We start from the raw sequence: 27,566 nt of genomic DNA on the forward strand, positions 1-27,566 counted from the left end.
AGTCATAAAGCTTTACATTTCTTGTGTCTTTAATTTATTAGCCATTAATATTTTTTAAAGATGTGTCAGACTTGTAGATTAAGGCCTGAGCAATATGGCCAAAAAATGTAAAAGTTAACATTTTCATATTAGTTGATATTGATAACTATCACAATACATGTCACATTATTATTTATCTTCAGTTCAAAGATAGTTTTTTGCTCCTGAGTGGATGCTGTGTTTCTAAACTCTATATGAGAAAAAAAATGACACTTAATAAGCCACAATTTGGCATATCTGAGACAGATCAATGATCTGTTATAGCACCTCTGTGCTTACACAATGCATAAGCATTATATCAATAGCTTCATATTGCGACTGATGAAAATCATATAGCAGTAACTCTTGATATTGTTTTGTTGCCCAGCGTTATGTCTAAGTGTGTCAGTTCAGGGACTCCATAGACAACAGTGAACAGATAATAACACAGAAACTTGGACAGCTTGAGGTTTTCAAGTTTTATTTCTTTGTCTCATTACTCTTTAGTGGAGTTACAGTAGCTCTACCTCTCAGCTTCCTCCTTCCACTGCTGATTTAACCTTTAAAACACACCAACAGGGTGATGGACACAGTAGTTACCATAGCAATGAGCCATTACGACACATCTAATGTGGCAGAGGGAGGTGGAGAGGGGGGCACACAGACACAAATACTGTCACTGACCAATCGTCTCGTCAATAAAGGAAAAACAAACCAAACACTCAAACACGCTGTTGCTGCTGCCTACATATGCTGTAGTAGAGCTAAAGGCTGTGATGCAAGGACTTGGCTATGGGTGGGGCTTGTGTGTAAAAGAGAAGAGAGGGCATGGATGGTTGGGGGTGGTCCCTTTCCTGACTTCCTTTCTCAAAAGGAAGTGGCTACTCCTTGGAGTGCATGTACAACAGCAGGTCAGCGACACGGTGGCTGTAGCCAAACTCGTTGTCATACCTGGAGGGAGGGGAGAAGTGTTATTAAAAGATCAGCTTTGAAAAGACAAAGGTTTTTCACATGTGGGGCCAGACCGTGAAAACTCACCAGGAAATGAGCTTGACAAAGTTGTCGTTGAGGGCAATGCCAGCGCCAGCATCAAAGATGGAGGAGTGGGTGTCACCAATGAAGTCGGAGGAAACCACCTTGCAAAACACAAATGTCAGTTAGTCAGATATTGTGTAGCCAGGCAATACATTACAAAATCCAAAGGACACAGAAGTCATGTTGTATAATATATCTATAATTTTGTAATACAATAAAGGAAGTTCATTATGATTTCAGTCCATTGTATGTGAATTGATTCTGTCTTACCTGGTCCTCGGTGTAACCCAGCACTCCCTTCATGGGCCCATGTGCGGCCTTCTTGACAGCTTCCTTAATCTCAGAGTAAGATGCGGACTTGGACAGACGGCATGTCAGGTCGACCACTGACACATCAGCCACTGGCACCCTGAACGCCATGCCTGTCAGCTTACTAGAGAGCGAGAAAGAGACAAACGAGAGATGAAGGTTGTTGGTCTTTCTCAGCTTCCTTGCCACAAATAACAAAGGTGATTATTAGACTGATAAAACATGTACTTGTCCTTACCCGTTGAGTTCAGGGATGACTTTGCCCACTGCCTTGGCGGCACCAGTGGAGGCTGGAATGATGTTCTGGTGGGCACCACGGCCATCACGCCATGCCTTAGCACTAGGACCATCCACTGTCTTCTGAGTGGCTGTGTATGCATGGACTGTAGTCTGCAGAGGACAGTGTCATATTAGAGACATAAAACAAACATTTTCATCAGTGTTTTTAGCATACATTTAAGCATAAATATACAGCACCACCTACAGTATGAAGCACAAGCACAGAATAAAAATGACTTACCATAAGAGCCTCCTCGATGCCAAAGCTATCATGGATGACTTTGGCCAGGGGGGCCAGGCAGTTGGTGGTGCAGGAGGCATTACTATCAACAGAATGATAGAACTGGTCATATTTACACATAAAATTCATAAAAAAGTGATGTGCTCCACCTAAACCTTGAGTTCTGGTAAAGGTATGGAACATATTTGTATGTATTTCTACTATAAATGTAGTGAACATGCATGTCTGCCAACACAGGTAGCTTACCTGACGATGGTCATGGAGGAGGGGTCATATTTGTCCTCATTAACTCCCATGACAAACATTGGAGCATCAGGTGAGGGGGCGGACACAACAACACGCTGAGCTCCACCCTGGAGGTGAGACTGCGGTTGGCCAGAACAGAGAGGGAGAGAGAGAGAGAGAGAGAGAGAGAGAGAGAGAGAGAGGTTAGAAACGAGACAGTCGGGTAGTCTGTGTACACTTGTCATGTGTTTATGTGTGTATGTACATACAGAGGCCTTCTCCACACTGAGGAAGACTCCGGTGGACTCCACGACATACTTGGCTCCGGCGCTGCCCCAGGGGATCTCTGCTGGCTTCATACTGGAGTCACAGAAAGAGTAGCGTCAGTAAAGATGAAATGATTATTGTATTGTAATGCTAAACCTGGGTGACAAATCAAATGACACCAAAATTCCACATAAGTTGAAAACCTAAAATTATATAAGTACAATGTATATCTGCTGGCCAGTGAAGTGTTAGTCTACATACACCAGACTCATATGAGGTCCCCGTGACTTTCCACCACTGAAATCTAATCAGTTCATCCGTGAGTCCAAGTGAATGTCTTTAACAAATTTGATCAAATTCCCTTCAACTGTTGTTGAGTTATCCTGTTCACTATACATTTTCAATGGGATGGACTGACAGACGAATGGACGAACCAATGTACATACGGACAAACCCGAAAACATAATGCCTCCAGCCACTGGCACTGAGGCATATAAACACCAATGCATAGTGCACAGTAACATTCAGTAAGAGGGGGGGGGGGGTGGGAGCTAATCTTGTTAGATAAGTACATCCTGTACATTCTAAATTAGTGTTCAGAGCCTCTTTGAACAAATTCATGTTTGTAATGTTTGGAAAATCTCACAAAAGAGGAACTGTGAAGCTGTGAAAGGAATGCCTCTAGTGTAAGCTTCCTTTTTGTTGGTACTGCAGTTTGCAGACATGAGGCACCATTAGCCAATGGACTAAAAAAAACAGAGAGGCCTGAGGCAGCAGACAGCTTTGTTCCATTGCCATGAGTTCACTCAGGATATAAAAGACAAAATGGCATCAGCTAGATCACCTTGAAACTGGAAAATCAATTCCTTATTCAACATGAACTTTTAGATGGCTGCCTCCATCACAGACCTCTCTGCTAAAATTAAAATGGTACTGATGTGGGTCTGGTATCTGTGCAGCAACAACCACTCAAACCCAATCATCAACTTACGACTGGAAGACGGAGATGGCGTTTCCATCGACGATGAGCTTGCCATCCTCGTGGGAGACCTCACCATTGTGACGGCCATGGGTGGAGTCATACTTGAACATGTAGACCTAGGAGGCGAGAGGAAAATGATGGGGTTATTAGCTCAGGGCTATAAAGATGTAAAGGAGTTTCTGTTTGTTTTATCACAAAAAATTATACAACTATATTATTAATACTTTGTCTTAATACAGCCCTACATATTTATTTATTTAGAATAGAAAGCTTTATTGTCACTGTACAGAATACAATGAGGTTAGCAGTGCTTCTCAACCACCATACCACCTTACACTGGAAGTTTTTGGTTCAAGTTAAACACAAAAATTACAACCAAAGAACAATGCTACAGAGATATGAAAATATAGAGAGAACTCACATTTATTTTAGCTATTGAAAAAATGTCCCCGGACGTGTAACTGTGGCTCAGTTTATCCGTTTTTCCTTTTCTTATTTTGTGAAGCAGCCTCTTCTAACAATATGTACACACATATACACAGTAGACTTAGATGAGCATGAGAGTTTTCTCACCATGTACTTTAGGTCAATGAATGGGTCATTGATGGCCACGACCTTAATGCCCTTCTGAAGGCAAGCCCTCAGTACCAGACGGCCGATGCGACCGAATCTGCAGTGAGGAGAAAGAGAGAGAGAGAATAGTGAGAAAATTGTAGGGAACTCCCCCAAGATGTCAGAACACCCCTGTGACCTCACATGGATCTAATAGCAGCTGTAAACAGAACTGCTCAGATCCATGCTATCATTTCAGAAACCAGTCAACTCTGTTATTGGTGGATTCAATGAAAATCATTACTAATCACTTTATTATTAATCATTTTACCCCTACATATACTAACCACCAGTAATAATCAAGAAAACGGTGAACGCCCCTCGTCCCTGACGTCCTGTGTTAACCATCCTAAAATCAGTGTGAACCGCGTGTGTTTCCAACTCACCCATTGATTCCAACACAAAGGTCTGACATGGTTGCTGCTGTTTTGGGGTTATGGAGTTACCTGAGAGAAAAAACACAAAACAATGACATTAGAAACACAACTGCAGCATGGACACGTACAATAATCTCAGATGCATCTGGTGTCAACACTGGAAATCACTAAAGCTTAATGATGTGCCAGCAAATGTCACAGACTTTAAACATCAGAGGGTAAACCTGACAGCAAAGACACAAACATGCACTCTGACCGCAGCAAAATGTTGCCCTGACAGTAGGAGGTGGCTTTAATCAGGTAATCAAGTTGTTGGCAATACACAATGAGGGTGTGTTTGTGATTGTATGCATTACATTGGTGTGACCAATCTGAACCTTCTGCTTATCAGTCCTAACATACCATAACAAGTCTGTACCTGTGAGATGATCTGAGCATTTGTAGACTTAGTATTAGGGATGAAACTGATCCATGAGGATTTGATTTATACTGTCCAGCATCAACCAAAGTTAGGACGTCTTCAAGTTGCAGGGCCAGTGAGCAACGTGCATTTGTTGTGTGTTGTAAAAAGGTGACAGGGGAGTGGCAGATGGGAGGGGGCTCCCCTAACTGCGTGCGTTTAACAAGCACTGATGCTTTTTTCCTGACTGACGTTTGCAGTCGAAACATAACAAGTTGTCAAACTGCTCTCCATCGCTTTGATAAATAATTATCATTGTTATTACTTATAAATATATTATTTAAAACGGAATAATTACTTGAGTTATGTATTGGAACTTTTCTCTTCAAATTTTGACACCATTTCATCTCTGTTTAGTTTATTATTTTCTTTTGTCAAGTCAACTGTAAGGTCTGAATAACATAAGAATGACTGGTAGCAGAGGCCTCCTAGGACAGATAGCACATTAGCACAAAACAGTGAAAACAACACCAGGGTGTTAGGTGAGCAGAAAACCTCCAGGACCAGTAATATAAGTCAGATACTATGGTTGAAAGTAGATTCATAAATGAAAAAGGGTAAGATAGTGTCTGATGGGAAATTGAGGGAAAAGTACAGAGCGACAAAAGGTTTTTCGTGTTCCTGCTGGAAAGGTAGGGAGGTGTCTCATCATGCAGGGACATGTTTAGAAAATATTGGCATAGGAGGTGAGGAGAGAAGTGGGTTGCAGCTTTGTAACGACAACAAACAGAGACTTGTCTGCTGACAGAACAAAGAGGAAGCCTGGGCTGGACTCAACTATGTGACCTCCTTTCTCCTCTGCTTTCCTCTCCTTTTCATAATGTACACTCCTCTCCACACCTCCTCTGTGCACTCCTCCCACTTTTCCTGCCCCTCTTTTTTCTACTGTTTTCTGATTTCCTTCCTCATTTCATTCTTTATCTTCTCATAAACTCCACCTCTGCTATCCCTGGTCTGTCTATCATAACAGGGATAAACACTTTTTGACATCATTTTCAGCCTCTCAAATTTATCCCAAGTCAAATTGTGACCACTGATTTTTTCCATTTAAGCTTTTGTGTGCCCTTGAGGTGACTAATTTGCTCATCCAAATTTTTCATTGTAAACACCGCTTCTACAAATCTGATTTCATTTATGGACTCATTTAGGGTTCAGTAAAACAGTGTGTGTGGTTTTGAGTGCAGATTGGACAGCTAATGTCTGTCTGAACCCATTCGAGTCTGAGAGACAATGAATCGAGCCCAACCTCCATCCCACAGGCATTCTGTGTTCTGAAGTTTTCCCTAATAACAAGCACGTGCATATTAAAAAGTAGATGGCCCAGCCAGCGTGTCCGAAAACAGACAGATGAACTCCTGTGACCCATCACTGGTTCAATATTCCAGAATGCAGCAGGCAGATTAAAGGCCGGCTAAAAGTTGTGTTTTACTGGGGCCTCATTAACATATATGTGAGGTTTACATTTACTAATACATGTGAACAGAAAAGGTAACTCGGTAGCATTTAGCAGTTAGCCTGACCAGTAGTGTGGCGTGTGTATGTTTGTGTCAGCCACAGGTAGCGTAAATAAGGGCAACGTGGATTGTCCTTGAAACTGGTTAGCTGTCATTTAAGACTAGTGTAATCTCCTAATCTGTGTGTCTCTGTAGGGAGCATGTAGGACAGGCTGTCAATCTGGTGAAATGCATTGTGGGAGCACTTGAAATAAACATAATGGAGCAACCAGATTAGGACACATCATCTCCCTTGATTCTCCCACACTCTCAAATATGAATAGTGCTAAATAATAACTTGGTTTATTGGTTTTATAACTAACCTAGATTAGTTAACTTGTCCGGTCTGGAGCTGTAACACTATTTGTTTCAGGTCAAAATCAATTCATTGATCCGTCTGCCACAGTTTCAACTGTCGTTTAATGCATCATGTCTAGTGTGTAGTCTAGCGTCGTTATTTTCCTTGTGTGATTTTTTTGTGGTAGGTTTCATCAAGGGCAGAGCAGCTGCAAGCGTAATACAAGGTCACCAATGTAGAGAGAGAGGGACAAAGAGAGGTGTGACAATGCTCTCACATTTCTGTCTTTCTGCTCCTTTATACTCTGTTCCAACTGGTAGCTATTGTGCATTCACCAAACTCTGCACAGTGACCCCCTGTGGACTGTGCACTTTTTCACGGTTGGTCTTACTCTTGCTTTTCTCCATCTGTATTTAAATGTCTCCATTTTCTCTCCATAGAGGAGTTGCCCCTGGTTTTCCAACACAAAATGGCTGCGCTGCTGACAAATGATACAGTGAGCTATTCAACTTCACCAAAGAAAAAAGAAAAATGGGGCTTGGCTGAGATCACAGGAGCCACATAATACGTAGATCTGATGACTCTAGTGACGGGGCTCAGCTGTTTGAGTTAAAACTATGAAAATATGTACGATGGGTTTGTTTAAAAAAACTGACATAGGCAAGCATTGAAGACTTTACAAAAGGGCAGGTGCATGTGTTAGTGTGTGTCTACAGTTACTTGACGCGCCCCCCCGAAATGTCTGTTACTGTTGCCTAGCAGCAGTGTGGAAGTTTGGCCAATCAGTGGGAGAAGAGGGAGGGGTTACGTGGGGAAACCAGTGCTCTGGAAAAAGTCCATTTCCATTGAACTTGATTTAAAGAAATCCTGGCTTATTGTAAGAAAGTCAAAGGTTCATTACTTTCTGCTTTAACTTTACTTCCCTTTAATTTTTTTTTCTTACACATATTCTCATGCAGTGTTCTAATGAAATATGTAAAATATGTGAAATGTAACTTTTAGAGAATAACCACGTTATTCATACACACGACTTAAGTTAGATCCCTATTGTAGCAGAGGGAAACTAACCATTGTTTCTGTGTGCAGTAAACTATTTGATGTTATATTACAATAGGAAAGTTGATTCCCCAGCCAGCAGCTCCCCCTACTTTTCAACCACAGTCCCGCCCCTTTGACTGAGGACCAATCAGCCCTGATCTGGCATTCAGCGCATGCTCCATGATGATAGCTCACAGAGCAGCTATTGTGCAGAGCAGAGCATAGAAGTAACACGTTGTTAACTGCAGCTGGCAATCTGCTGACACTCATTAAAAGATGGGAAGAAGAGGCAGACAGAGGGCCAGACATATGAACACCAGTAAAGGACTGTGCACCTCTCATCACAGAATTACTTTCAGTGCTTTACCATGGAAGGGCTGGCTTTAAGAGTCCTGTACTGAACACGAGCTTTCTATAACTAAAACTTGACTCAAACCCAGGAATTCACAGAGAATACAATGTCGTCAAAGTGAATTATGTTCAATGGTATCTCCTTCATGTGAAATGGCTTGTGTGCACCACTGGCACTGGTGTAAGAAAAACATGATTCAGATTTCTGCAGCACAGTCCCCTCCCTGCAAGAGGCTGGTCAGACTTGTTCCATATGAGTAATATTGGAAATGCATCCATCCAGTCTTCCCTTTCCACCACTTAACCTTCTTCTCACTGGTGCAAGAATAGAGCCTGACCGATCTGCTGGGATTTGATGCTGATATTAGGGATAAAAGTTATCGACTGATATGTTTTAAAACAAATTTTAGCAATGACGCCTAATATTTTTTAATCAAACCCGTATGAGAAAGATTATTATTAATTGAGGCTTGCTATTTTACAGTTTAATTTTAAACTCTATAGTAAACACCTATACATAAAAAGAAAACACAACAGCAAAATATTTAAACTTGAATGAAGAAAACAGATTTTTAAAACTTTGAATGTATATCTTTTTCTACATTTTGTTTCTATAAAAAAGGTTTCATATTACAAACACTGATATCTTTATGTCTGTGAAAGGCTCATATCAGCTGATATTATTGGCCAACCAAAATATCGGTCAGGCTCTACTTAGGATTAGACTAAAGCTTTGGAGTGCTGATTGGTCAGTGAAAAGGGAATGAATAATCTTCACTTCTAACAAATGTTACCTGTTTCTACATCTGTTTATCCTAACACATTTAATTTTCTCTTCTAAATCCTGCTATTTCTCTCAGAGCTATGTCTCTTCCTTGCTTTTTGAGAATTATCCCTTCTAACGCCTTTTCTTCACAAATCATTAAAATTCATGCCCCTATTTGTCTGTCCTCTGTGCTCTTTGTCTCACAGGTCCCCCTCATTTACCACCACCCTACCCTCCCTCTGAGCTGCGACCCATTTTCCTCACACAAACGCAGAGTTTCACCAGCGGGGGTGCAGGACAGGGTCATCACGGTTATGCAGGGAGAAAGATTACTTTATTATCAGTCAACAAGAAAAGGACAGAGACTGCATCGAAAGCATGGGGAAAAAATCTACTGAATGAGTAGAAGAGATGAGGACCAGCGCCTCCTCTGATGTCAAGCACCAACACTTGACCAAAAAAAACACAAATGATTTTCTCTGTCTAATAACTTAACCATTGACTGTGAAGTCAGTCACTTGCAACCAGCCCTTGTATGGACATCAGTTTGTGAGGAGCACAGAGAGACTACTGTACATCTTAACAACAGTATTACAGACAGGGCACATGCTGAAACCATTCACTTAATCCATGATGGTGATGTGAGTTGGGACTGGCCTGCTCTGTGTGTGTGGTGTAGTGACTGGCTGGAGTTTAATGGTAAAACTACAACAAGAAAACAACCACTCGTCATGCCAGCAGAGGCTAAGTTCACACGAAAGCTAATATACACATTCTTTGGTCTAACTTTTCCTGCCCACTATACCACTTCCTCCCTCCTCCTTCTACCACCCTTCTTCTGCTAGTGGCTCTACAAAGCTTCCTCTTGCTGTCACACCCTCTTTCTCTCCAGTGTTTTTCCACTGCAGTGAGTTGATTGGCTAGAAGCCAGACAGACTATCTAATTGGGTAACGTTTTCTCTTCTTGCCCACCACTTAGAGAACCAAATAAATCAAACACATAACAGATACTTATTCAATATTTTATGCACACTCGAATGCAGGTGGGCAAAACTTTCTGTTTTCAGCAACTGAGGGAACCTTGGTTCTGCTCATTATCATCCCCTCCATCTTTCCCCCCTCAGCAAAGTACCTGCTTCCTCTCTTTTTATAGTCTTGTCACTGGGGCAATGTCACTTTGCTGCCGTAACCTTGTCAGTTAAATGTCCGACACCATCACATCACCAGTGCAAACACACAAGACCACAAGCTGCGTCTTACCCAGCAGGCATGGCCTCCTGCTGACAGGGACAGTCAGATAAGAGGACCTTTCTGTCTACCACACCTCCGCCGGTGCCAGGGTACCAGCTGCAGGGTGTATGGCTAAATTTATAGAGTTAGGAGGTGATAGCTTTATGTATTCCTACAAATACACAAACACCAACCTAGGTTAATGCAATTAATAAGGTGAAGCCTGCTATCGTGGTGTAACAAAGACATGTTCAGGAATACAAACATGCCTGTACTCACACACACATCTATAGTGTACCTTAACTACTACTTCTATAACTATTACTGTTAACTGTTAACCTAAACTTTAAAAATATGGCTTCACCTCAAGATTTATTGATATACATTATATGGGGACTTGCTTTTGTCCCCTCAAAGAAGACGCACATTCAGGACCTCACAACATACCTGGACTACACGCAACATCATGAATTATTAAAGAGTGTGCTTTGTCAAACTGCAGAGGACTCAGTAGGAGACATGTGACCACTCTGCAGAGGTAATGCTGGACCACACACACACACACACACACACACTTGTGTCAGCAGGTAGATGACAGATATCCTTCCTGAGGCTGCAGTCTTGTGAATCACCTCCTCTCCTCTATCAAGCTACAGTACACCTTCATGTTTTGTCTGATACCCCCTCTCATATCATGCTAGATTTCCACACTTTGTAAAAATTTTTTATTTATAATTATTATTACTATTATATTCCAGTTATGTCCCTTCCTTTTGTAGCTTTTTCCCCCTAAAAATTGCAACAGCTAGTAGTCACAGACTTGAGTGCTGAGTCATTCCTCTCTTACACACATCCTGGACATAAATGGCTGGTTGTTAAATCAGCAGCAGAGAAAGATCGAGAGGGACACTCACAGTGACCTCGTCTAGTAAAAATCCCACAAACTTTATAAGAATACGTGTGTCAATCTAGAAAAAGAACAACTTGAGGATGAATGCCTCAAATGTAACCCAACACTGTATTTTTAAAATTAGTAATAATCCACAAACTACTGTACACTAATCTGTGTTTATTTTGAGTCCAGGCAACCTGCTCTGAAGCATGCACCAGAGTAACACGCAGATACACCTGAGAGTCCAGTCCACATATGACCAGGATCATGCAGACCCCATGGTCTCTTTATTATGAAGGCTGTAGTCCATGTTAGGGTGGAATCACACATCCTGTGTGTTGTTAGTGTGACCCAGCTATTGTCATCACCTTATAGTTTCCCCCTTGCACAGCAAAGTGGCAACATGTTGGCCACACAGACGCTGACATGTACATTTCAGACGTTTAGCTGACACCTCATCTAGAGCAGCAACAAGAGCAGACACTGACACGACAAGATAACAAAGTCTGTGCATGACATGGAAACAATGTCCCTGCTGTGTCTAAAATAAAATAATGATGCACAGAATATGCAAATATAAGTCATCGTGATATATCAGTCCACCAAAGAAAATCCAGACAATCACAGTTAATTTTAATATGTATAATATATAGATTTTAATATATTCAACAGTGACTAGACTGGCTTTTGGAAAATTCAACTTAGATTGATTTATGTGCTGTGGACGTTCACTGCAAAACTATTATCCAATGATGCATGGCATGCGGCTGCTATTTTTCTTTAACTCCAGGCAAAGCACAGCATTTTAACCATAGTCCTCAGAGGCCTGTTATTAATAACCCTCAGCTATCCAGAGGCTGAGGAATGAGGAGTCACTCCTCTTCTCCAAGTCCAGTGTGAATGACTTGTTTCTAGAAAATAAACTGCAGGATGAGAATAAAGATCAGGGGCATCGCTGCAGCAGCTCTGGGCCTGTGCTGTGACCTTCCTCAGCTGGAGTGATGACCTTCAACACTGAGAGGAGGCCAGACATGGCTGCATCATACAAGAAACCAATCAATAACTTCATCCAAATCCTGGTTGCTCCAATACTTTTTACATATACTTATACATACTTTGGAATATCAAATGAAATTATGAGAGACAATAAGTACCACAGGACCGTGTGGCTTGCAGGCCATACTGACAATGCATTTTTTTTAAAAACCCTTCATTATTTTTTCCCTGCTGAACACGTTTGCCTTTTCAGTTTTTATAATCAAAGCCTTGTTGCATACTCATGAAGTGTTCTCAGATTTCACATGAGGTGTAGTTCAGTGTTAAGGACAGAGGCCTCTTTGCAAACCGCATCAACAGGTCTGTCGAGTCTGGAGTCGAACTGCGGCAGAATCCTGCGCCTCCACTCTGCCTCCGTGCCCTTCACTTGCAGCACGGGAATTAGAGCTTCCACCTCTTCCCCTCCATCTTTTCTACCTCAGACACAGTCAAGGTTATTCATCCGTCATTCCTCCTCCCTCACGTCACAGCGGTGTCTGCTCACCGTCTTCAACACCATGGCGCAACCACGACAGACTTCATCACGAGGACGAGAGGAGGCACGTAGCTTCACCTCCGTCCACGGAGCTGATACGCCCTGTACAGACGCTTTATTACGGCTCCGTGCAGCTTTATTACAATCATCTCCTCCTGTAAAACTCTTCTTTAGCACAGCATCTTCCTACGTAGTCTGCTCGTGGGGTTTATATATCGTTATATATATATATATATTTCTGTGCTGTGTTACATAACATGGAGACTAATCCACTTCCGCAAAGATGCAGCAGTGGGAGCTGCCAATGTCACGTTACCCGCTAAAGAGGACGATCGAGCTTCAATTGAATGACTTATATATTATGAATGAACCTTCCTTTGAAACACGCAGGTCTACTTTAAACTGTGGCGCGATCCATTCTGTTTCATCCTGGAGTGAGTTTGTGCAGCTTTGGGGGATTTTGCTGAAATCTCAATGATGCAACTAACCGTCTCAGCCAGAGAGCACATTACACAAGCAGCAGCCTGTCTGCACACTGCGAGGCCGTGACTGCATCCCCTCCCATCCTCGCCTTTCTCTTCCTGTGCACGTACGCACAGCATGTCTCTGCTAACTTAGCTTTAGGAGCTCTTAGCTTCTCTTCCCCTCTTTGAACGGATACGTGGCTCATTAACACAAAGATGGAGGTTCAATTCACCACACAGACGACATGATGGCCGCGGGCTTCTACAAGTCACTCAGGGCTTTTAGTTACGTCACCCTCAGGAGCACATGCAGTATTTTTTGCGGTAAACATGAAGAATTTAGATTTAGCATTAATATTGCAAAGCTGGTGTTAGCGCAGACAGAGAAGCTAACGTTTGTAAAGTGAAGATTGAATCGTGTGAAACGATTGAAATGGCCTCAGTTTGAACAACTGACGCGTATTAAAGCGACATGTCTCTGCATGGAGGACATGTCTCTGCAGGAGCAGCTTACCTCTCGGATGCTTCTGGAGTCTGTGTGCGCAGCGCTCCGCTCTCTCTTCCGCTTTTATACAGGACACGTGCCGCCGGGAGCCCGGTCGCCCTGGCGACGTGACGTCATATCATCCTCTGCAGTGAGGATCCATTCGGAACGAGGGTCTGGTCACGGCCCCTCAGAGGCTGAGGCCTGGAGAGAGGGAGGATGGAGGGATGGTGGAGGGATAGAGGGAGGATGGAGGGATGTTGGAGGGATAGAGGGACGGAGGGATAGAGGGATGGACTCGGTAGAACAGCTTGTTCTCGAAATCTGTATATACAGTCTATGTTCTCAACACACACCTGAGGGCTGTCTGTGATGAAACACACACACAAACACAAACACTGTGAGACACTTGATCAAAACGTGGAAATGATGAAGCAGCAGACTTCCCACCATGCACTCGGCTCGACACGTGGACATGATGAAACATGGCTCGGTAGATGCTTTTTTTCCCCAATTATTTCCCCGTGTAATTACGCACGGTGCTAAAAACAACGATAAAGCAACGATATGTAAGATGTATATATACAAACAGGACGATTCAACTGTGCATTCATGATTATACCTGAATTGTTTTACACAGGGATTTAGAACTGATCTTCCATGTCTTATAAATAAAGTTGTTTAAAAAAAACATAGCTCGAAAGACGGTGACAGGAAATCCCAGCGACAGCTATAGATCACATCAGTATGTGTATGTGATAGGATGGCTGCCCTCTCTGCACGTCAGACTGGATGTTCTGAGAACACAAATGTTTAATAGCCAGTGCTCCATTATGCAGTGATCCATGAACGACTGCAGGCTGGGTCGCCTATGGATGCTGTGTGTGTGTGTGTGTGTGTGTGTGTGTGTGTGTACATGTATGTATGATGCAGCATCGTTACATAACAAGTCATAAATCTAACAAGTCGCTTTTCCATGGTGGCAGTCTGTTCTGCTGCTAAACTGGTATATTTGCAGGTACATGTACATAGAAAAATAAATAAATCTATGTTTAAGAAGGTTTTTTTTCTATTCTATTCTATTATTTCCTGTTGCACGCCCCTCCTCTCCCCTCCTCCTCTCTCCTCATGCCACAGCATGTGTCTCACTGAGAATGAGTGTACGTGAGGGAGGATGCGTACAGTGGTGTAACATGGGAAATCCCTGTGGTGCAGTGCATGTGTACATGGGAGAAAATGGCCTCATGAAGGCTTTCTGCCAGAAAGCTTTTGCCTGCAGTGGTCAATGAAACAGTCTTTCCTATTTAAAACTAGATTATTCTCCCAGTCTTACCAAACTGTAACTGAAAAGTGAAACCAGAAAGCAAAGCTCCCCGAAGGCAAACCTCTCCGGACTCGGTGTAAATAGGAAGGAAATGTCATTGACCAACAATTGAACACATTTCCCTTTTTATGTTTTGTCATCGCTGCTGTTTGATTTCTCCATCATAACCTAATATTATGCTATATGTTTTACCACAGTGGTGTAGCTCCCATTTTCTTTTATACTGTTTTTATTCATTGAGCAGGTACAAGAAGACAAGAAGACACACAATTGTGTCAACCAAAGAGGTTGGAGGCGTTATTTGATTTGACAAAGCTATAGACCTGAAAGTAACAAAATAGATGAGATTTAAGAATATTGAATTTTCACATAGTTGACTGAAACTACAAAAGACATCGTTGATGTACAGTCCTCTAAGCCTGACAAGACCCAGCCCTGCCATAGAGAGAAGGCCATATAGTTTCTGGGAAGTAGAAAGAGATAGCTGTTGCAAATGGGACTGAGATTAGACAATCCTTGCAGTCAAAGAGCAAGCCTGAATTGGGACCAGATTCGTAAAGTGCACTACAATAGGGTGGCATGTAAATTGGGTTGGGGGAATAGGCAGTTTTTATGAGTAGAGCTAAAAGTGAAGTAGAAGGGAATGATTTGGCCTCAGGTTAACATCAGTTTATTGTTGGCTCCTGAATCCAAATAACCATTTTGAGTATATTTGCTGCCCAGTAATAATTTGTGAAGTCAGGAAGTACCCATCCACTTACATATTTCTGCCTGTGTAAAAACTGTCTCTTGATCCTGGGGGCCATGCCCTTCCATAGGAAAGAGGAAATCAGCTTGTTGATTATTTGAAGAAAGGATATGAGTTAATAAATTGGCCACAGCAAATAGCAATGGGCTCAGAGGGCACCCCTGGTGAGTTCCTCTCCTGAGTGTGAAATACTGTGATTTTCTACAGAGACATTGGGTAAAGAATGTACAAGTGTTATCCAGGATATGAATTTGGGACCCCCACTCCACTCTGAAAACACATAGACCCAGAACTCTCTATGAAACCATCAGAGAACAGCATCTATGCACAAAACCTTAGAAAACCACTATTAGAAAACATGATCTCAGGTCATTTGTAATTCATTCAATTTGTTTAACATGTGCCATTGCCCAATATTGGATGTAATTTTCATGCACTTATTTTGTAAAGTATTGAGTAATTCCAAGTGGGCTATGTTTTAAATGTTTTATTGTTTTGTAATTCTGAACGTTTGAATTATTGGCCCATCTAGGACCAGAAGTTAAACTATGGCGCCCTCTCATGGACAAACCACATTCTTACACTCCAGGATTCGTGCATCATCTTTGATTCAGATGTTCAACCAGGATAAATAAGATCTGAAATGTTATGCATGTTTTTTCAAGGCATTTCAAAGGCAGGAAGTGTGTCTGTGAAATGTGCCTAACACTCTCTGCCACCTCTTGCATCCCAGTTTGGACAATGAATGCATGCAGCATGAAGGAGGGGGGTGTTGTGGAGGACCTCTTTTATATTTTATAGTAAATATATATAACATTTTCATTTTTATACTTATTTTAAATTTGAAACATCATTACTACTGGCACCGTGAGGGTAAATTACTTACACTATCCTTGTAATGTATTCTTTGTACACTAGGGGGCAGACTTGACTTTATAGTAGTACACCTGCATGCTGTCGTTTGAACTGAGGGTCAGCGTTGTTGTCCATTCACTTTGAGTTGAATCTAATTTGCAGTAATGACTGTCTGTGACAGCGCAGCACATATTTTACAGTGAATAAAGATTTTAAAAATCAGTTTCTGATGAAGGGAAAGAAATCAAGTTTGCCAAAACTGTTACCTACGAAATACTTTGATATATGAATTTGAACTAACCATAACATGTCCATCATATGTCAGTGACAGATACAGTGTATTGATCATGTCTTGTGTGCAATATCAAATGCTCACAAGGGTTTTAAACATTTCATGACAAGAGTGAGACTTAAAAACACTCACCAGTTGTGAAAAATATTTATCTTATATGTGTAAACTACAGATACAAATAATGCACTTATTTTATAGCAAATGTTATTTTCAAAGAAATTCAACCCATCATAGCATTACATTTTACATGAGGTCTGCCAGCTCAATTATGATAAGTGTTGCAGAGAGCTCTGCATCTTGTTCAGTATAACGAAATATAAACTATACACACAATACATCACAAAACAATTGTTGCCAGGTAACAGGAAAACAGAAAAAATCTCAGTCTGCACTTAAACCTCAGTAATTTGTTACTTTAATGGAACCATTCCATCAAAAGTCAACAAATGCATTTGCAGATATGATGTGATTTATATACTGATTACATTTGCTCACAGACTAAGAGAAACCTTTATGATATGTGTAGAACCTAGATCACAATGTAGTAGAGCCTTGTCTTCCATTATAACGTCCTTTTTCTTGGGTATTTTTCATTATTTCTTTCCTCTGCACGTCATCGATCATATGTTAAAAGCAGAAAGCACCTGCGCAGCAGAACAAGGTATTTATTGATATTTAAACTTCCTTGTATAAACTGTTAGCTGAGACGAGCCACTAGCCAAATGACAAATCTTTCATATACACCTCCTACCGCAACTTAACAGGAAATTTAGGTCTGAGCAGAGGTGTGTGGGTGTGTGTGTGGGTGTGCGGATGTGAACATATGAGAATTCAGGGGTTTTTTTTCATACACAACTCTGAAAAAACAAAGCATTTGTCATCATAATTCAGACTTTTTAAATAATTTCCACATGTTCCAGTTATGTCAGGGTTTTAATAGCCAGAGCATTATGGCTAATTTTCGCGTTTACATTACTGCACACACATATGATTACATCTCATATAGTTTTTCTTCACATTCTCAACCCACTGCAAGTGATTTAAGACAAACCTAATGCTGTGAGCTGGAGCAGTTCAACACACTGAGCCCATGGTACCATTAAAACAACCTCCTGACCCCCTCAGGCAGAGTGCTGGCCCTCTCTGATAATATTTTCATAGGCTGTGAATTATAAGTGTTTAAAGGGGCACTAATCGCAGAGTTACACTCATGCCAAGAGCTGCTTAGCATCAGTAAACCACAGCGTCTGAATAAAGGGCCTGGAGGGCCAGGTTTTAGCCAAAGTTAAAACATTCATTATAACAATTATTTTTTATGGCATATCTGACTTTTAAGTATGAATTCTGTGGAAAATAAAAGGAAGGATGGGAATGAAATACAGCAGAAAGCCATCTTTATTCTGATTTAAACCCCTGAGACAACTTATACATAGTATGCGCCTGCAGGCTGCTGCATTTCCAGAATTTTCCGAACTTTCTAGCTGAGCCCAGAGATGGTGAAGTAGCCAAAAGGCGAGGCGACCCCTCAAAGGTAGAAGGTTCTTGGCTTGAGTCGTTGCGCTGGCTGAACAAAGTGAGTGAGAATCTGAAGAGATCCTCTTCAGGACAGTGTTTTACCTGCGAGCAGCTGCATGGTGGTTAACAGGATGAGGCTGTGATTGATGCTTGAACCTGTATGAATGTGAGGAACAAAAAACGAATGAGAACCGTTTGACTCAGGAGGAATTATGAGGCAAATTCAATGTTGGCCTCAGTGATACAGGAACTTCTAATGCCACATCACAGGTATATGACTGCAACCTCAGCGCCAACAAATGTCCAAGTTCCTTTGGAAAATCTGTTTTTTTCAAATTGAATTAGTTACAAAAAATGGAAATTAAAATATCTTATTGTGAATTTTAAAACATTGTGCTGAAGCATATGGAAGCACTTTTAACTTTTACATGCAGTACTTTTTCACACACAATCCTCTTAACAGACTTGATCTTCATGAGTATTCCTCTTTTCTCAGTGATTACCTGCGCTGAGGAGGCTGTTTTCAGCCCGGTCTGTTTGTTTCTGAGCCTGATTGTAGAAAAAACCCAACTGAAGAATGATCATGAACCTTGGTGGAAGGATGTGGTTTAGGTCAGGGAGGAACCCATACAATTTTGTTGTAGATTTGGATCAGGGACAGATCCTGGAATTCTTTTATTTCATTTGCGTCATGACATCAGGGCGTTTTCGACATTTTCACTGTTTTCCCATTAAATAATAAAAAAACTCCGGCACATTAAGTAAAGTAATATTTATAAGTATGGTTAATGTGATGCGGTTTGATTGAATTTAAGCTGACTGTTGGGCCTTCACAGCGGTATACGCTCTACTGAGTGTCATTCTAGCTTTTAAACTGGTTTTGCTAAATGTAGAACATGCATAAAACGTGCCTTCTTAAGTGGACACATTCAGTTCGCTTGTCAAAAGTGACGCACCTTCATTCTCATCTTCCCTTCTACCAACCTGTCTATGTACTGTATACAGTATATCTCTTCCACTTCCTCTCCAGCCTCTCCCACTCCGCCATGTTTTCTTTGGCCGTGGCATTGAGGGGCTGGAAGTGTCACCTCATCACAGCAGAGTTTTGTTTCCCTTGGAGGCGGCAGTAGGATGTCTGTTAATCTGATCTGAAATTCTCAACCTGGATTTGGCAGCTTCTTACAAACACTGCTGGCTCTACGCAGGCCTTCCTACAGCGTTGTCTATCTGTGAGAGTGGCTGCCTGCAATAACTCGACGATCAGCCGCGCTGTGTGGGACTCTGCCAGCGTTAACCTTTCCTTACCTTGGCTGCTTTTTGTCGTGGAAGCAAACCAAGATATTGTGAAACACAATTGTTCTCAGATTCCACTGAGCTGCCACAGAGATGGATTTAATAAAATATGTTAAAAAAAAAACATTAGAGTGAGGAATCCTCCAGTCATATACAGTACAGTCTGCAAAGAATGTTTATTCTGCAGAGGAACTTAAGTGTAGCTGCTGAGGACCTGACAGCAGCAGATTATAGGAAATCACAATCCACTCTCCACTGTCAAAACCACTGTTCGAATGCTTGAGACAAATCTTCTACTGTTCATTCAAATGATTTACAAAACAATACTTCTAAGAGACCTGAGCTGAAACACTACACCCACTTCTGCTGGCATAACAAATTATTTGACTTGTTCTGATTACAGTTTGAATTTGTTATGTAAGAACTACATCCTCCAAGGGACTTAAGAGACAGTGATTTAGATTGAGGTGAGCAGAGCTGAACTTAACCGACGTTGCTCAAATCTAAGGCGACTCTGTCAAAGTTGGCTTGTAGATCTTAGTTATAGACAAAATCAGTGGAGAACCCTTAAAGCTGAACTACAGTCAAATAAAATGTGTAAAATGGAGCAGAATCCGACCACACACAGCTTGATACCAGCAGTGCTTCACTGATTTTAAGTACTTTTTCTCTTTTCTGTCCATCTGCATCTTTATCTCACTTTCATTTAGCTCTTCTTTCTTGTTTTGTCTGTGTTTGTTTGTTTGTATCAAGAAGATTCAAGATTCTTTATTGTCATTTGCACAGTAATAACAGGCGTCGCACTTTACAATGAAATTCAAACTTAGCTAGTCCTCCAATGACACAGATATAAAGATTAAACACGAAAGTAGAGATTGAACACAAAAGATTATGGTTAAGCATAAGAATGCAGTCTAGGTTGAATCAAAATATATAATAACAAATATAAAAAACATAAAAACCTGAATATATGTGCACATATATACAGATTCGTATGTGTACACTTCTGCAAAGAGCAGCAGCAGAATTGTTAGGTGAACATTATTGCAACAGGTTATAAAGTGCATTATGAATTATTGAGTGTGTGTTAAGGTCTGATCAGTGAAATGTGTTTGTGCCAGGAGGACGAAGCAAAGAGCAAATTATCACGAAACTTGGTAGAAGGACAGGAACATTGTAGTGTGGATCAGAATCATGGGACCGATCCAGGATTTACATTTTTTTTTTAAACTAACATTGCGAGACAGGGTATTTAAAAAACATTCTACTCTTTCTCAGAGAATAATACATGGATTTTGATGAACAAAAATCAGGCATGTTTGGGGGACTGATATTTATGAGCATGTGCAATTTGGTGCAGATCCAGATAAAAATCCAGATGTTTTGGATTTAAATGTGATTTCATAAGGGAACTGTTGGGCCTTGGCAGAGGTTTGCCTTCTAGTTATCTTTACTTTTCAATGCATTTCATTTCTCTATGTATGTCAGTGCAGTTCCTCAGGCCTCACGTTGTCTGTGCAGTGATGTTCAGACCACTTTAGGTCAGATGAGATCAGAAGTAGTTTACTTTTTTTTCACCTTTCAAACAAGGTTTTGCTGTGACAAGAAAAACTACAGTTGCAGTGTGCTCACATGAATGTGTGTGGCGTGTAGTGTATGTTTTTTTTTTGCGCATGTACAACATCTAACTAGTTTTCCAGTTGGGGAGTTGATGTGCACACACAAGGTTTATGTATTGTGTTTCTTTGTGCGTGTGTATGTAGGTATGTGCGACCACTTGCCGCGGTTTGAATCCAGCACAAGAGCAAAAGTTCATTCGTATAGTGGTTTGGGTGAATATCAAGGTTAAGGTTTGACGAACGGGCCGAGTCAATGGAGGGCGCTCGCTAAAGAGAGTGAAACGCGAGTGTGTGTGCGTGCGTCTGCGAGTAAGATGTGGTATGGCAAGGTTAGGACGACATTCTTGCGAGTACAACGTGTCTCCTCTCTCTTGCTCACCTTCTGTCAGAAACATCAGGTGGGTCTCGGGAGAGATGAGGAAACGTTCTTGGAGGAGCAGAGCGCGAGGTAGAGAGAGGCACAGAGAGGGAATCAGAAAAAGAAAGAGAGAGATGAGCAAACTCTTACCAGAAAAGATAATGACTCTGTTTCTGTGTAAAAGCTCATTTAAACTGAACAGTAACTGCAAATCCAAACACAGTGGAATCATGTTTTTGTCATAATAGTGCTGCTACCAGAACTAGCATATTACGAACAAGACAGAGGAAACAAAAACATGTGTTGTGTGTTTCCGAACAGCTCTTAAATATGACAGTCACAAGCTGTTATAGTGTCAATCCTCATGCCACTGCTTTTCACACAGGGACCAATGCTGCACAATAACTGAATGCATGTCATTAATATGTTCATAATGTTTGTAAACTGACTATAGACTGTAAAAAACAATGGATGACGCATCTCCATGTCCTCCTCCCACTATCCAGAAATTAAGCTAAAACACGTCGGATACGAACACAGCCATCGTGTGCATTTGGAGCCAGAATCTGTGGAGTAGCGATCTGGGTCATGAGGTCCGTCTATGCACGTGCTCGACCAATCACAAGTCCGTCTCAGGTGTCAATCAGGACTTTACACCCTGTTTTATAGCATCGTATAACTAATTTAAACCAAACTTACTGGAAAATGAACCACTGTAAATACATTTAAAAAAAAAACCTTGTGTATGAATAGAATAGCAACCATGTCTGCAGAGCCGGGAATGGAGTGAAATATTTTCCTGTTTTTTTACCACAAAACAAGGAAGTTAGTTTGTTCTAAGGATGATTCCTAAAAAAAGGAACCCAACATCTTTCAGGGGAATATTAATAGATTTCTTGGAATGATATATAATAAATTGTAAATTCAAATTAAATTTTACTGACTAAATTTCAGGCCTTCAGAGTAAGAGCTGTATATAAACAAAGCAATGTCTACCACAACCTCATTCGTTTAAAGACAATCAGACACCACAGACTCTCTCCTGCCATGCACCCACTTAATTATCAGCTGCAGTGTAGCACTGTGTTTTCTAATTTATTTTGTCAGATCTTCACTATAGGAAAAGAGCTTTCTTAATGTGCAAAGTGAAGAATATGCTATTAATAATGAAGCACATACACACAATAAACTGTGAGCTACTATTTGTTTAAACAGCTGCTAAATTGGAGTCTCTCTCCAGTCGACCCACCTATATATACAGCTCCCATCCTCTCCTCTTTCCTCTCCTCCACTGTTTTTCATTTCTCTCCTCTATTTCTGGCTATTCATCTCCTCTCTTCTTTCACTATTGGGATCTACCCTTAAATATATTAATACCTTGACCTTACTCAACGTATCCTCCTCTCTCTTCTCCGCTCGCCTCCTTGCATCAACACCTCGTCCTGCACGTAACCTCTCTCTCTCCTCTGTTTCACTCCTCATCTCTCCCTCTCTGTCGTCACTGTCACATCTGCCCCTTAGTAAATCAGGGACTGTTACGTGTATTAAACACCAAACGTGCAGCGGTTGACCACCCGTGAAATATATCTGATACTTTACCTCAGTTTCCCTCCACTTAGTTCTTTGTCCTTCTCATTATTTCTTAGTGTCTCTTTCTCTCTTTCCCTCCTGTCCTCCTCTTCTCTTTCACTTAATGCTGCCTATTTATTTTTACTGCCTTTCTTTGCCCGCTTGTCTCACACTTCATCTCTCAGTCTCTCTCAGCGCTGGTTTCTGTGTGTGTGTGTCTGTATGCTGATGTAATGTGTTTGCATTGGATAGCTCTGCACTCTTTGACGTGTATATGGACCAAAACGTGATAAAGTTTACCCAGAAATCCTTAATTGTCTGTTTAGATGTCCAGATACAATAATTCACACTTTTAAATTCTTGAGGAAAAGGACCAACAACTGAGCCAGTGAGTGAGAGCTGCTGTTCAGGTTCATAAACTATGAACTCTGAGATTCATTGAGATTATTACCTCCACTTACGAGGTTACATTTTCTTCCCTTTCTGTTTATTTGTTTGTTTGCAGGCAAAATTACACAAACATATTGGACAGATTACCATGAAACTTGGTAAGGATTTTTCCACTTTCTTTAACATTGTAGGTAAGATATATTTTAAAACTGTGTTTTCTTTGTGAAACTGTAAAAGTGACCTGCAGTAATTGAATCACAGCAACTAAACAGTTCACTGGTTTATTCAAGATTCAGTGAAGTCCGACTTAATACGTAAAACCCTGAACTGGAGAATCAGTTGTCGTTATCATAAACGTGATGTTGTGATCGACAATGTTTCTTTCAGTGATGAGTGTACAGAGAGATCGGTCCTTTATTATTATAAAACATTTCCAAATACAACACTGCACTTCATTGGGTCCTTAACACTACGTATGCCAAGTATGAAGCCGATAAGATGAATATCTCATTGCCTGTAATTACAGTATGACAGGTTTGCAATGTGAACAAGACTGGTTGCTCTCTTCCTGCAACCAAGATTCTGTAAGTGCATATTCAATTTGTTTTACCTTAAATCACTAAAGAGAGAAGAAAGGTTCACCTCCCCCCTGCTCCTCCGCTACAATGCTGAACCTGAACAGCACTGACACACTGAGGGATGCTTCCTCCCGGCCGCTCGTGCTGTTCTGCTGTGTTCAGAAAAAAGAAACTGATTTTTTTATGGCCGAATACAGCAGCGTGTCATATTTGTCATGATCCCGGGGGCCTCTCTCGCACCTTCCCTCCTGCACCTCCATCAAACACGCCAGTAAATCTGTTCTGGTGTGATTGAGGTTGACATGGTTGTTCTGTCAGGCAGGAATCCGACCTTGACCACTCCGTGATGCTGAACCACCAACAGTAACAACCCTAAAATGTGGATTTGTTCTGCAAACTTGAAGTGCAGTTGTTGTTTGACTGAAAGTCAAATCAGTAGTGTAACTGACTTGGAACCGGTCCCTGGGTTATTATGTGGTTGAGAGAACAGTAATTAGTGGGCCCCTACAATTAGGACCCTAGTGTACACTTCTGACAGCTCAAGAAGTCAAAAAAACGGTGTCTGTAGAAAAGAAAACATTCAATTTTTTCCAATAAAGAAAAAGTGGTCTCCTATAGTCAGTAGTGGAGGAAATACATCTTACTCGAGTAAAAGTACAAATAAATAGAAATATAATTTACTCAAGTAAAAGTACAAGTACCACATTCATTTTCTACTTGAGTAAAAGTAAGTAAGTACTTACTTTTTTAATATACCTTAAGTTTTAAGGTATACTGCCTCTTCTGAATGCTGCTGCTGCAGGAGGCGGGTCTAATGTTACCTGCCTCCTCTGATTGGATCAGTGGAACGGTTCACCTCTGCTTATTCATTACTTTTAAAATTATAAAAACATTGTGAACATGTAAAACAACAGAATGTAAAAATGTAGCGCAGTAGAAAGTACAGATATTTGCTGATGTGTGTAGTGAGGTAAAAGTACCTGAAAATAAAGCTACATCCTGTCACTGTTTATATTAAGCATAGGCCAGATCACCTTGTTAGTCTTGATTTCAGAATTTGACCCAAACCTGGAAGTTCCATCTGTGTGATACACTCCAAGGCTGACTGATGGATCAGTTTGCCATAGATATGTGTGTGTGTGTGTGCTCTTTGGCAGTCGGCTGTGTATATATACACTATGCTGCATTTATGTATATGCCTGCACCTGGCTTTGTATTTGTTCACGTGTGTGGATACTGTGCGTGTGCGAGCATGTGGATGTACGTGTGTCCTTGCGTGTGTGTGTGCTGAACCAGGGCCAGGCATGGGTTGAGGGGAAGGATTGATGGTCCTGGAGGGACCCGGCAGCTGGAACACAGAACAGCAGACAGACGGACGGACGGATTTAGAGAAAAGGGGGAATAAATCAGAGACGAGAGGAGAAAAGGAAGGATTGCTGGAAGTGTGGAGGATGGAGAGAAGAGAAGAGGAGAGGAGAGAGGAAAGGAGAGGAGAGGGGGATCATAAAAAAAGACATTTGTCCAGCCAAACAAATTCTTCAGAAATGATGTGATGTAATATTTCAATAATAGCCCAGTAGGCTGCAATATGTGCCATCATTCAGAAATGCCAGGAGACCATAGGAAATATCATATAATACTAATGTATCTGACCACAACCATTCTTGACTCTGTGCAGATGTAGACAGACAGATAGACAATTACACACACACACACACATACACCCACACACAGACACAGACACACACACACACATACACCCACACACAGACACAAACACACACACACACATACACCCACACACAGACACAGACACACACACACACACACAAAAACACACACAAACACACCTCATAACCCCCTTTCCCTCTTTGTTTCTTTCACTCTACACTTCTCTTTTCTTCTTTTTACCACTTCCCTTCATTTCTCCTTTCCCTACTGCTGCTAACCCTTTCAACACGCACACACACACACACACACACACACACACACACACACGCAGACACGCACATGCACACACGCTATATGCCTCGCTCTCCTGACCACATCCCCTCCTCTCTCCTCTCCTCCCAACCTCAGGTCGTGTGGTAATGAGTGTGTGATGGAGCCTCGTGGCTACCAGACTGGCAGAGGTATTTTTAGCACTTCTGGTGGTTTCCATCACTAAATATGCTCCAACTTCATATTTTGAGATTGAAACCAACCTCAAAGGGGAGAAATGGATAGTTTGTTGCAGTTAGTTTAAGCTATTAGACGTCGCTGTAAAGCGCAGACATTTGTGGATTGATGGGCAGGAAGGTAATTGGTGATAACTGAAAGAAATAACAAGATGACGTCAGAAAGAAAAAGTTGAAAAGAGTGAAAGCATGAGGTAAAATAAGAAAGTAGCAAAAAAAGTGACATTACCTTGGTGCTACAGTTACGTACCTTGAGGGAAAATAACGAGTGGAAACAATCATCACATCCAATCAGTCAAAGCGAAGCCGCAAAGTGGCAACTGTTTTTATTTTAAACAGATGAAGTAACAGTAAGTCAGTTGAACTTGGCACAAGCATTTTACCTGTCCACATTCAATCACAACACGACAATACACTGCATGTCCATTCACCTATAAAGGTGGTGACCACACATGACAAGAGCTAATAAAAAAGCATAACTGGGATAGTGTGTCGTAGGTTTGGCCCCATTGTTTTCAGAACCACAATCGTAGTGAAAATACAGCAGAGCTCCTGGGAGGCTGCTCGAAATCCCTTCGCACCATTTCTCTGGATGACGCTGGAAGTTTGAGGGAATGTTAAACAACCCTAAAGATTTGACAGACTTGTATAAAAAGGGATTAACCTGAAAGATTCTGAAAAATCTCTTTGCCGTTGGGCTTCAAAACAAGCTGAAAAGGATCTGAAGAAAGTTAAAGAGTATGGTTGGGATCAGGCAGCTCTGAAATCAGGACTGGTTTAAATTAAAGGCTGAGATCTTTCCTGATATGTGCCATACAGGTCTTGTGTTTCATGTGGTTTAGTCATTGGCAAAACATGAGCCACGACAAAGTGTGCTCCAAACACAAAAATAAAAGCCAAAGACCTCACCAAGTATCAGCACTTTCCCTGAAACGATGACCTAACTGTAATAGTTTGAACTCGCTCACGTGCTGCTTTTGTTGTCTCAACCACATTTTGTGCTGATAAAAAAACTTGTCATGCATTGCTCACTTTATTTCTATAACAGCATGTCAGCTACAGTTGCCACTAAATAGTGCATTTAACTCTCCAACACTTAAGAGAAACTCCAGTAACACAGCCAATATGTTCCCATAACTGTCCAACTACAAATTTTCCTACCACTTCTTTTTCCATTTCCAGCTTGTTTTTGTCTTAAACTGTTAAATGCCTGTATTGTGAAACCTCAGAGATAATCCTGCAGATTATCTTCAAATTCCCAACATGAAAACAATAAATTGAATTTTGTGGAACAAAATCCTTAAACTTTCGGTTACTTTTTTAGTTTGTGTTGTTATAATCACCTACAATTTACACTGACTACAGGGACACAGGTGTTCAAGACAAATTATCTTCTTCAACTATATTTTTGTGTGCTGGCTGTTTAAGGTATTCTTTGACATTTCAGGAAATCTGAAAGAGACTCAGAATGATAACAGACTAGTCGTGCCACTGTA

General features: G+C 41.2%; 1 protein-coding gene across 2 annotated transcripts; it reads right to left on the minus strand.

The window, feature by feature from the left end:
- Positions 1 to 482: 482 nt before the first annotated feature.
- On the minus strand, positions 483 to 13,776 carry gapdhs (glyceraldehyde-3-phosphate dehydrogenase, spermatogenic). 2 transcript variants are annotated; one of them, XM_069537348.1, is made up of 12 exons: positions 13,709 to 13,776; positions 13,383 to 13,556; positions 4,355 to 4,414; positions 3,930 to 4,026; positions 3,366 to 3,472; positions 2,377 to 2,467; positions 2,129 to 2,247; positions 1,883 to 1,964; positions 1,601 to 1,752; positions 1,324 to 1,486; positions 1,057 to 1,154; positions 483 to 969 (listed from the first exon to the last, which is right to left on the minus strand). In XM_069537348.1, exons 3-12 carry the CDS (start codon positions 4,381 to 4,383, stop codon positions 900 to 902), a joined length of 1,008 nt encoding a protein of 335 aa, XP_069393449.1. In that variant the 5' UTR covers positions 4,384 to 4,414; positions 13,383 to 13,556; positions 13,709 to 13,776; the 3' UTR covers positions 483 to 899. The 2 variants fall into 2 exon arrangements, with proteins under 2 accessions (XP_069393449.1, XP_069393448.1); XM_069537347.1 differs by having other exon boundaries at positions 13,383 to 13,751.
- Between the last annotated feature and the right edge of the window lie 13,790 nt (positions 13,777 to 27,566).

This window comes from Paralichthys olivaceus, chromosome 13 (genome assembly GCF_024713975.1).
Source record: "Paralichthys olivaceus isolate ysfri-2021 chromosome 13, ASM2471397v2, whole genome shotgun sequence".
In the NCBI taxonomy this organism is placed as follows: Eukaryota; Metazoa; Chordata; class Actinopteri; order Pleuronectiformes; family Paralichthyidae; genus Paralichthys; species Paralichthys olivaceus.

Coding starts and splice junctions, on each gene's coding strand:
- gapdhs (XM_069537348.1), bottom strand. CDS start 4,383: ATGTCAGACCTTTGTGTTGGAATCAATGG. Junction 2,468..3,365: donor GCCATCTCCGTCTTCCAGTC/GTAAGTTGATGA, acceptor CTGTGACTCCAG/TATGAAGCCAGCAGAGATCC. Junction 1,753..1,882: donor GCATCGAGGAGGCTCTTATG/GTAAGTCATTTT, acceptor TGTCCTCTGCAG/ACTACAGTCCATGCATACAC.